The following is a 12,129-nucleotide window of genomic DNA, read 5'->3' as shown; positions in this document are numbered from 1 at the left end:
ATTAATTGTCTTATGGCGCAGGATTTTTATTAGCATTCCAAAATCTCAAAACCAGTCTCATGTTGAATGGAACTGATTCCCCCTAAACATCCATGAATGTTTTCTGAAGAACCAGATCTGCAACACAGACCTCACTGCTCAGGCTTTTTGTGCAGGTGTTGCATTGTCAGTCAGGGACACAGATATTCCAACTCAGGCTCAGAAAAATTGCTTCACAATTCTTGGTTGAGATTAAGAAAAAAAATCATGGTCAGCTGCTGCTCTCTTGACCCTTGGGCATTTTAACTCCCAGGCTGACCAGTTCCTGACAATAAGGTGGTAAATAAGGTGGAACTTCCCTAAGCTTGTAACCAAGTCCAGACTGGGATCTCTTAAGATCAGTATCACTTCTGTGCCAAACTTGAGACTGCAAAGCTACAAAAATATCTCCAAGAAAGTAATGTAAAACTTATTGAATATTAATGTAACAGAGTGTTTTTCTTCCCCAAAACTTGTTCCCGGAAGTGGCCAAGCCCATTTTTCACTGAAACTTTCAAAACAATCCAGTCTGAGGCAGAGACAAGGTATGGAAAATATAAGTTCCAGCAGTTAATGGCTGACAAAGTAATAAACAACTGAAAGTGGGGCCTTATGACGGAAAGTGTTAGCGAACTTTAACTCTAGATGTCATTGCCAGCTTTGCTTATAATAAATGTGTCAGTAGCAATATGAAAAGATGTGTACAATGAGTTAAAGTAATGCAGTATTAACCTATTTTATGTGGCACGTCTGCCCACAAATTGCTTGCATCTCAATATGTTTTGGAAGAAAGGGATTTCTTTCCCCCCAATGAATGTATTAATTTTCAAATGACGTGAACTTGGAAATTAGATATTTTAATGTTACAGTGACACCCTGTGGTCAGTAGGGATGGTGTTAAGTCAAAAGCAGATTTGTGATGTTTTTTAGCAGTTTTTTAACCTTAGCAAAAGCAGAGAAGCAGGAAGGAAATGCAGATAACTTTCACAGGTTTCCACAGAGAGGTGTTATCCCATTTTATTGCCTTATACATAGAAAATTATGCTTTTAATTTCTTGAATACCGAAATAATATTTATTTGCATACATTTATTATATTGAAATACAGGAGAATGGCAAGCTTTGGTATTAAACAACTTGACAATGTAAATTAAGGAAGGGTCTTTGTAGCCACTGAACCTTACAAAGCATTGCATAGTCATTTCTGTGTCTGATTAATTCTCTGGTTAATTCTGCGTCTCTCTGCAGGAGAGGGTGTTTCTGCCAGTGACATACCATGTAGTGATGGGTAGCAGACTGATGCCAGAGAGACACAGTAATATGGCAGAAGCCACCATTCCAAGAGTGCCAGCTCAGCACTGACTGGGCTGCAGGGTTAAATAGCATTAGTCCTGTACTGCCTTTTGTGTGGGCAGCTTTTGACCTGACATATCCTACTTCTTCCTCCCTGCCTGCTGCCTTCCTTGAGCAAAAACTGAACTAATGCAGCCACTCTTTGCAGTATCTACATGCCCCTATCTTTAAGGCACTGGGCACTGAGCTTCACAGCCCTGTGGCCCCTTGACTTTGTGGCACAAATCTTTTCCTCTTTAATGCATACCTTGTATCCTTGATATTATGCTTTCAAAATCTCATAGTTTAGAAGAAGCCAAATTTATGAAAGACCTGATTTAGAGCTTCTGATTTATACCACATACTTTCCTGGAGTTACTGATGCTGACCTTGCCATTTTAAAGAGAGAAACAAAGTTAAACTTCTGCCAGACAGACCAGGTTTAAAGATCAGTAAGGAAGGAGACTGACTGTCCCAACAAGAAGTTATGGGGAGCTAGTAAAGCAAACTGAGAAACATGAAGCATTTATTATTCACTGGCAATAATGGTTTCCTGTTAAAATTGGCTGTTTGACAAAGGTGATGAATTTAATTCCTTGCTTTCTCATTGGGGAATTAGGAAGTTAGCATAGGACAGGAGCAAAAAGTCCTCTGCCTTCTCTGGAGAGTAAGCTAAAGCTAGCCAAAAATAAAGTTTGGAAGGTGTTCAGGAACCACTGTCAGGAATTTTGTGATTATCAAAAAAGTGTCAAAAAACATCGAAGTACTGTAGTTGTCCTGGAAGCCATTGTTCACCCCCACACATATCCATGTGGAAGCAGCTCAGTGAGTGCTCATTTAGGACATAACCTGTGAAATAGCTGCAGTACAACTTCTCATGAATGTCAGCACAATTTAGTGCCTGTCAGGAAGTGACAGCGAGACTCTGGACTTTTAAAACATCATATTGACAGTGAATTTTTTTGCAAGCTTGGACTGCTTAAAGGATTGAAACTCATTATCTCCTGTAAAAGTCTGACAAATATGGAAGATGTGATGAAGGATGTATATGAGGAATGAAGGATAAATATGTAAAACGTTGTTTTACATATTTTGTCAATTTTTAGCTTTTACTTTAGAGCTCCTTTTGCTTTTAATGGCTGCAAAACCAAAACAGCTTCATAGCTGCTCAAACGTGCAGAGGAGTTATTTATTAGGTGCTATTTCAGACTCTGTGCTTGGACACGCTGGGCTGTAATATCAACCTCCAAATTAGTTAGTAGCACTGCTGAGGGATGTTTTCCAACATCTGTTTTTAGCACTGTTAGATTGGAGCTTAGAATATGGATTATTTAAGGATTTTTTGAATGGGGCCACTGAAGATAAACTGGAGTGATTCTGCACTTGAGTCAGCAAACACTGAATTATAACTGTCTGTACAACATGCAAGAGCACACAGATGCAGCTGACCCTGTTGCTGAAATAGCAGCACATTGCAGTAGATGCCTTTCAAAAGCATTGTGAAGAGAACTTTAAAAGACATTATCTTAAAGGAGAAACACCTGCTCACTGCATTTTAAGACCACTGATTTGAAGAACTGTCAGATCTGGAGATCAGTCAGGATTGCTGTGTTATATATGCCATGTTTAGACCTTGTCTACCTGTGGCTTAATGTTCAAATAGCAAATACATCTTGATAGAGATACAATTTTAGAGAATCTGTATTTATGCAGTGTTTCTGGGAAGTAATGGATTAAATGTCCTGTACTAGGGCTAAAGCCATCTCCCCAAGGATGCTACCAATGTATAGGTGGTATTATTAGACCTTCTCCTTTTTTTGTATTTCACCAAAAAGTCAATGATTTAAAAGACAGAGCAATTATCACTGTGTGTCATGTGGAAATTACTGCTCCCACTGCTTAGTCAGCAGAAGGCATCAAGGTTTTAGATGCTCTTGCATCTACAGTAAAATAAATTGTCTGAGCTTATTCCAGCTTCCAGTGAGGGTACTTTGAATAACTCAGACAAGGCTGCCTGAGAACACAAGGGTGTGGTTAGACACAGAGAGGTGTTTCATGTTACCTTTGGGTGGCTGTGATATCCCATATCCACCCATAGTCACCAACACTTTCAACAAACAATTATCAGCTACCTGTACCCTGCTGCTGTGAGATTTGCACTGCAAATTCAGAATCACAGTGGCATCACTAGTGTTTGTACAAGGAAATCAAGAACTAATATGTGTCAATTCAATGTCTTTAGAAAACACGACCTTTTAATGCTGGAGGATATTGGTTTTGGTTTTGCTTACAGTGAGTGCCCTGTGGAGGACTGGAGCAGACTACTGACTTTTTTGGCTGTTTTTTACCAAATACTATTTAGTTGATACTTTTTTCCTGTTTGTGCAAAAGGAGAAGAATTTATTGAGATGATTTTATGAGATTAGAAAGTGAATGTTTATATTTTTAATAACTACTGAAGTTATTTATAAGTACTACTGAATTTTATAATAACTACTGAAGCTGTTTCTGAGTCTGCTGATATTTCTTGGGAATTTAACAGCATTGATGTACCTCACCACATTATTTGCCTATAATTTTATTCCCATGTAAAAATTACTAAAAATGAGTGCATGAGGAAGAATGCTCTAGCAGTTATGACTACGACATATGTCTCCATGAAAGACACTTTCTTTTATCTTTTCCTCTCTGAAACAATAATTTCTGATGTAAATCCTAAAATCAGACTGAGAGAGAAGGCATGTGGGATCATGCTTGTATCAAACTATACATCCACCTGTTAGACACCCTTTTCTGGAGACCTCCACCATACCCTAAATCTTTCCAATAAGAAGCCTAACATGTGTCTCTGCATGGACATTTGCAAGCTGAGAGCTGCCACTGTGGAGCTTGGGCCAACGACTTCTAGAGTAAATGCATGAATCTTAGCAGCTAGTGCAAAAAGAGACAATTTCTAGCTGTTGTGAATGCACATCCCCTGTGTACTGGACACAGATGTGTCATATAACACATTTTCTGACTGGTGGCCTTCACAAAGTGACTGAAATGTGAAACCTCCACTTTGGTGATTCACTCCATAAGTCACAAACTACTGTATTTTAAAGTACAGTATCTCTTTTTAGAGACCCTTATTATGTGAGCAATATTAAATAGTACTCTCTTGCCTGTCACAGTTATGCACCTTGACTCCTTTGAGGTCTTTATTACAGGCTTTGAGCAGTTACCTAGATCAAGATAATATTCTCTGTCCAAGAATAAGACCTGGGACAACAATTCCTTCTTTATTGTTGCCCTCCAGAGATGTTGGAAGTCCAAAGAGGCTGTATGGACAATGATAAAACTATGGAGTGCACTGTTAAAATTAGAAGCAAGTACAAAAAAAACCCCACATTAGGGTAGTTTATTTCTGAACTGAAAAACTAACTACGAGGTATATTTGGAAAGGGAACTTAGCAACTGCAACGTGCAGGATGGATTATTTGCTTACCTTGTCAGCTAGTTGTATGCATGTCTGGGAAGGAGAAGCTCAGGCTCCCAGAGCAGCAGAGCCTGCAGGGATAGGTAGGTTCCTCAGAAGGGGGATCACCAATCTGTGCAGTCAGGCCTCTAAGCCAAATTCCTGACCTGCATATGTGGGTAACAAGCATGGCTTCACCTCTGAATCTCTCTGTGCCCAAAGTCAAGGTTTTGAGAATTTATCTCTGCACAGGAACTCCCGTCCTGAATTTCAGTCTGCCTCACCTGTCTTACAGTTTTGGTGTATGTCTGTCTAAATTATTCCTATGGGGAAGGGAACCCTCTAGTGCTATTAAGGCAGAGAGGACCATGTGTCTTTGAAGACCTAATAATTTTTCTGCCTAATTCCCTTGCCTGCTTCTGATTATCTGTAGAGCCTCAATGCCTCCAGAGGCAGGGGGAGACTGAAGAGCCTGCTCTGACAAGGGAGACCCAGTGTCTTGGATCACATACCCAACGCATTGTAACAGAAAACAATTGCTTTCGAGTTTCAGCTTTATTAGCTTTATTTTAAACATCAAATCATAGAAAGAAGAGCTCCCTAAAGTGGAGGTCAATGGAAGTATCAGTGGTATCAGTGGAAGTCACTGGCTCAGTTTTTTGTCTCTTCCCTTATCAGTCTCCTAGGGAAGACTTTATCCCATAGGAAATGTAATGTTATCTCCTGGGTGGAGTTGGTAACTGGTTTACTACTTTTTATCATGAATATGCTGAGTGGATCAGAAGAAAGAAGACATTTCAATGCAGGAAGAAAACAAAAAGCAAACAATTATTAATTTACCACAGCTGAGTATTTTTTCAAGTCTTAATTTAAGTCTAGTTTAAATGAGAAAGCTTAACACTGTGCACCAAGTATTCTCTTAAAAATATTCCAAGCTCAACCTGTATATATCTATGGAGAACTTCCATTTACTGGTTTTTTGCATGAAAACCTTTTATATTAGATGCAGGTTATTTAAAAGCACCAAGCTGAAAGATAAAGAGAGAAAAGACTTAAAACCTCTTTCTATAAAACAGCAATCATCTTATCTGCCAAAATCACACGGAATGGACCATTAGTTTGTTCCATATCCTGTGTTTGAAAAGTCTTACCTTTTAAAGATGTCAGGACTAAAACCATTATAAGGAATTTCCTCCAAGGAGCAAATCCATTTGTGGAGAAATGTGTATTTTATGCATGGTAACTAATACATGTGGACTGCCATTTATGAAAAATTATAAATAATACTCTGTGCTGATGCTTCATTTTTGTGTTGTTATTTTCCAGATGGGAGTTTCTGTGGTGGATTCATCTGTTGCAGGACTTGGTGGTTGTCCCTATGCAAAAGGTGCTACTGGAAATGTAGCCACAGAGGATGTGATATACATGCTGAATGGTCTGGGGATCAACACAGTAAGATATTTTTACTTTCTACTTAAGTCTTAAAGGAAAAAAAGAATTTTAGGAAACATATGATCTGTACCTCACAATAACTTGTGCTGTACAACAAAAATATTCAGAGCCCACAGAAGTTTTTGCAAAGTCAGTGCTTTAATATAACTTGACACATAACAGGAATGATGTTGTCTTCATTAGCAATTTAGACTAGAAATGGTTTGTGTATTTAATATAATTTGAATAATCTACTTCTTCCTACCTGGAGCTATGAGGAACTTAGTAGCAGCTGCTTTGTGTCATTGCTCTGTCTCAGTAACCACAAAAACTTCAGTACTGTAGACATTGCTACAGAAGGCTGATCATCTCAACAGTGGAAAGACTGAGCAGAGCTCAGCTTTTGTCACAGTTTTGGATTTGGCTCATAGTTATTATTAATTTGTTGTCAATTCTTCTGACTTCAAAGTTGAAAAAAATTGTGGTGTTTGGCACCCAAGCACAAGACATTGTTATTTCTCAGATATCCACTTAATATATTTCAAAATTGTACAGAACCTGTTACTGGCTAGGAGTCTTCACAGTCATTTTTATTACCAGTCCTGTTGTTGGAGGAGAGGGCAGAGCAGCTCACATGCCCTGAGCTGCACTTTAATGAACTTTACCAGTGAGCATCCGCACCTCAAGAGCACTCATTTAGTATCCCTGGCTGGCTGGCATGTTAATTATTCTGTATTCCTAGAACTCATTTACTGCCTTCTTCAATAAATGTGCTCTTTGGTCTTCCTGTCTGTCCCTATTTATCTGGATGTGTTGCATAATGAGTTCGTGCTAACTGAGGCTGTAACTTAATATTTAATTTACACATGGACATGGAGAGTCAAGTTCAAAGGAGAACATATAAAGAACTGCAAAAACTACAAAGTATGTGGTTTGCATTTAAACTACCACAGAAAGAAATCTAAATGCCTGATATCTGAAATAGGAAGATCTGCATTATTGTGGAGCTCACTGGAACTTTTCATTCACTTGTTGGTAGGCTGCAGTTCCGTGTGGTGTACAGGCCAGTGGAGTCCCTTGACATGAAAGGATTACAGAACTTGTTTCTGAATTGCACATTCCCTGGGCACTGTTAAAGCATATCCAGTGCCTTACAGAGTTCATTGTAAGCATTTATCTGCTCTCATTTGCTTTTTAGGGAGTTCAGGGCAGCTACCAGAAAATGCTCAATCACAAGTGTCCACTGTACAAGCAGACTCTGTTTTGAACTGCTTGTACACACTTTGAGGTAGCTTTTCTTGATGAGAACGATGTTTATTCTTCTGAAACAACACAATTCTTTGAAGTAAGGCGGAGAAATCATGCATTTCACTTTACATTGCTCTGCACCTTAGACTCATGCTTTCAGTATAGTCTTTCCTTGGGCAAAATACTCATTGACCTTTCCAACTGACTTATAGCAAAAGGAAGCAATTAAACAAAAATAGTTGGACTATATGAAATATACCATGTACCAGGCTTCTTGATAAGATTGATTAATCTGTTAACAGTATGGTGGCCAAGCAAGAACACAGCTTGTCCTAAAGGTTGATAACAAATCCCATGGAGACAATCTCACCATCAAATGCTTATTTCTTCTTTTGTTTGGTTTGGTGGTGATTTTATTTAGGTTTTGTTTAATTTTAAATTTAGATTATAGTAATAGCAAAACACAAGTCTTCGCTTTTTGAATCCTTTTTCATGCTTTTTGCATGAGGTTTTGTAGTGTTGGATGATAAATAAGTATAGCACATATTTAGACTGTATTTTTCTTCTAACTTCTAGTTGTAATTCCAGCTCTTTATTCCAGATTCTTTTGGGGTTGAAAGATATTACTCCAGTATTTGGTCCACTGCTGATGGGACAAAAAATCACTCTCAAAGTAGTAGAACCTTCCAAACAACTATAAGCTGTAACTATCTGTAAATCACTGTATCTTTACTGATCCCCATTACTGACCTATAACATGAATCAGGCCCTTTGTTTGCAAAAATTAGACCCTGGAGCAAAAAACATTGAGTTTAAGCATTTTCAACATGTGCATTTATTATTCTTTACATTTTCCCCCTCTTTTTAAGGGAGTAAATCTTTGTGCCGTGATGGAAGCTGGAAACTTCATCTGCACAGCTTTGAACAAGAAAACAAACTCAAAGGTTGCACAAGCTTCCTTCAGTACTGGAACTATCAATTAAATGGATTTTTTTTTTTGCAGCTTGATTACATTTTCCATTTACCCTGACCAAGGACCTTTGCTTTAGGAAAAGAAACAAGGAAACCATTGCATCAAAGAAACAAAATAGAACCGATATATATATATTTTTTTTTAATGGGAACAGTTATTGTAATGTACTGTCTTGTCAGGAATTGTCTGATTTGTAAGTAAGAAATAAACGACTGTAGTACAGAACCCTCTACTTTGTACTTCTACAGATGAGAGAAATGTATAAACACCAGGAAATTTTACCATGTTTTAAATTGAATTTTTAATTATTTTCAGGAAAACCAGGTAGAAACAGTGAGTACATAGTTCAATTTTAATCGACATGTCTTTCAGAACAGTACAAATATTTTCAGTAGTTTATGAGATCTCACACTGTGTGTGGCCATTCTATTATGTGTTTTATTTATCTGAATTCTCGTTTTTCATTTGTCAAGTCACTGTGTTAGGAACACAGAGCCAAATCTGAAATCACTGTAAGACCTTTTTAGCAATAGAACTTCTTTTAAATTTTGTTTAACAGCTGCTAAATTATGGATGACTTTATCTTATTCCAAGACATTGTGGTGAATGGCACTCTGCCAGATCCTTCCAATCCTCCAGCAAGTTTCCTTATTTGTTACATATGTTAAATTTGTTGTAGTTGCATTTTTTGGTCAACTTATTAAAACCTAATTATATGAAGCAAATAAAAATTGGCAAGGTTTTCAACATCATTCAGGTTCATAGTGGTGTAGAAGGGGCTACATTTTCATCCAAGGTTTCATTAAAGAATTAGATTTGTCATTCTGTAGGCTACGAATTGATATTCTCATTCAGAAATCACAGGTTTTTAGGATAATAGTATTTTCCTGGACTAGCTTACACAAAGGAGACCACTTAGAGTTTTTTTTTGTGCTCTACTGAAAATGATACTGAAATAGTACTGTTCTTTTAAATGCCTTAGTTCAACAAGATGCCAATGGACTGCACTGTTCAATAATCAGTAGATTAGATCAATAATGAACAAATGGGCAAATTCAAAGAGCCTTATCCTATATATAAATGTTCAAGTGAGCCATCAAAATACTGTCATGTTTTTCATCCTGAAACTTCAGTACTCTTACTGGTTGGTTGTGTAGGACCTGTCTGTACTTCTCTGTGTACTTTAATCTATATTTTTTCTGAACATAGCCTATTGACATGAAAATCTAAAACCCTGGACTGTGGTCTTCATCCATATTCTCAATTTTCCTCAAAAATGTGAAGTGTTGTCAAAAGGTAAGTTGAAAGAAAGTGGAAAATAACACATTAAAAAAGGCTGAATATTTTTTTGTCTGGAACTCAAGTCTGCCAAGTAACAGCTGAGTCATGGTTTGCCTTTGAAATACCAAAGTGAATTTTTCTGAGATCTTTTAGCCAGTTGTGTACTTTAGAATTGGCATTGTTTAAGAAAGTCAGTCTTGCCTTCCAGGCAACACAAGGCTATAAATTTGATATAACACCCCTATTCTGTTTATGCCATAATGATAGTCAAAATTAATATAAGCTACTTCGTTTCACTCTTCTCATGGTAAAAGTCAAAGGATAAAAAAAGAAATGTGTTCAGGTGAGGCAAGAAATTTCTTCCCTATCATTCCAAAATACTAAATCTTCCCTGCAGAGTCTCATAAGAAGACTTTCAAGTACTCCTGAAGGTATGAACACCCTGATTTTCTTGACCTGCCCTGGATGCATGGTTGGATCACCACAAAAAAGCTCTTTCCTCTTTTCCCCCATGTTTCAGCTGGGGCTTTGCTATTTAGCAGACACTAAAGCTCATATATCAAAATGTGAACTTAAATAAAACCAGGTCTTGAACCATTCACAGACTTAAAAATTCTGTAATGAATTAGACCCAATGAAGAGGTAAGGAAACTGCAGCAGTGTGGTTAAGCCTAAATGTGGTGCCAGAATTGACATGTTAATAACTCCTTAATTTATGTGTCATTTACCCCTGAAGGTGACTAACCTTACTGTAATACTTTCCAATTTAATAATAATTTTTCCTGCATAGTTTTCTCTGTAGGCACAGATTTGGCTCATTTTGAGCTGAAGTATGCAGTTTTCATGTAGGTCCTGATGAATTTTCTTCCACCCAAGACCCTCTGAGCCAGCATGTTTAATTAACATAAACAATATTGAGCTTCTCAAAGACTGAAAGTGAAGTCAGCCCTTGAAATAAAGCAGTTTGATGCAAACCTGAATGTGAGACTAAACAACTGAACTGAGACTGAACTTGCTGCTCAGCCTGGGGAGATTAAATACACACCCATGACAGGAACTGAGGGAATGGCCTGAAGTTGTGTCAGGGGAGGTGTAGGTTGGATATTAGAAAAATGTTCTTCACCCAGAGGGTGGTTGGGCACTGGAACAGCTCCCCAGGGCAGTGGTCACAGCACAGCCTGACAGAGTTCAGGAAGTGTTTGGACAGTGGCCTCAGGCACATGGTGTGACTCTTGGGGATGATGATGTGCGGGGTCCAGGAGCTGGACTTGATGATCCTTGTGGATCCCTTCCAACTCAGCTTATTCTGTGATTATGAACTGAAAAAGAACACATTTTCTCATAAATCTGTATTAATTTGTGCCACTGGGTAGAATGGAAAATTAAAAATTACTAATCCCAGAAAAATCCCAAGAAAAGAATGTCAGTGCCTCTGCAAGGCAGGGTTCTTTTTCTTGAAGGTGGTGGTGAGGCCTTCAATTATCAGCCAAGTAAGGAACTGAACAGATAGTGCCCATTTTTATGCCTCTGTGCACAGTGCATCCTAGGCTTCTCAGCATCTGGACTGTCTGGTTTGCAGACAGTTGGCTCTTGATTCAAGGCTCTTGATTCTCCCTATGCAGTGAAACAGGGTACCTATTAAATCATGCAGATGAACAACCTAAAATGTCTCAGTTCTTTATTGGGTCTGTTTTAGAAACTACTTGGAAACTTGTGGAGAGCCTTAATTGCAGGTCTGTTATTCTGTAATGATGTGAGCATTGGAAAAGATGAGCAGTCACATCTGGAGCCTGTACTTTACCCACATGTTCAGCTTCAGCCACATCATGAGTTATTGTAATCCAGGGTGGAGGTCACAGACAAATAGATTGTTTGTCAGGATTGTTATGAGAGAAAGAAACATAGAGCCAGAATAAAAAAAAAGCAAACCCCAACCCAGTGTTTATGTGCCAAAATTGCCACCTGGGATGAATTTAGGTCGGTGGGTCCAGGTGAGCAGTCCCTATAAAATCCTTGTTTAGCTGTAATATGACTGAGAATCTTGAGACATCTTATGGTCTGCCTACTGACATATTTTAGGTTTGTGAAATGCTGCTGCTCTGATTTCCTGGGCTGGCATAATTTTGACTATGCAGAACATTTTGACACCTAATGTCTGGTTTCAAAAAACAAACATCTATTGCTTTTAATAGCAAAGACGAATCCAACAGCCATGCCATGAGCATGCATCACTCGCATAGGCAGCATTGAATTCAGCTCATAGGAAAACAGCTGAGACTATACCCCTTGAAAAACATGCCAGGACATGGGATGAGGCTCTCCTGTGCTTCTGACATCCTAAACCTTTATGCTTATATTCTGAAGTACCAATATTATAGATCTGCTTATAT

At 38.2% G+C, this 12,129-nt stretch overlaps 1 protein-coding gene across 1 annotated transcript in view; it reads left to right on the top strand.

The window, feature by feature from the left end:
* Nucleotides 1-9,210, top strand: part of HMGCLL1 (3-hydroxymethyl-3-methylglutaryl-CoA lyase like 1) — a 71,692-nt gene extending 62,482 nt beyond the window's left edge. Inside the window, exons 8-9 of the mRNA XM_014309872.2 lie at nt 6,133-6,258; nt 8,355-9,210. Of these exons, the coding sequence (XP_014165347.1) occupies nt 6,133-6,258; nt 8,355-8,468 (240 nt within the window). The 3' untranslated portion in view covers nt 8,469-9,210. The remainder of the gene's footprint in view (nt 1-6,132; nt 6,259-8,354) is intronic.
* The last annotated feature ends 2,919 nt before the right edge of the window (nt 9,211-12,129 follow it).

Source organism: Geospiza fortis, unplaced genomic scaffold (genome assembly GCF_000277835.1).
Source record: "Geospiza fortis unplaced genomic scaffold, GeoFor_1.0 scaffold603, whole genome shotgun sequence".
Classification (NCBI taxonomy): domain Eukaryota; kingdom Metazoa; phylum Chordata; class Aves; order Passeriformes; family Thraupidae; genus Geospiza; species Geospiza fortis.
The sequence above is the reverse complement of the archived record's forward strand: the minus strand, read 5'-3'. Positions and strand labels throughout refer to the sequence as shown.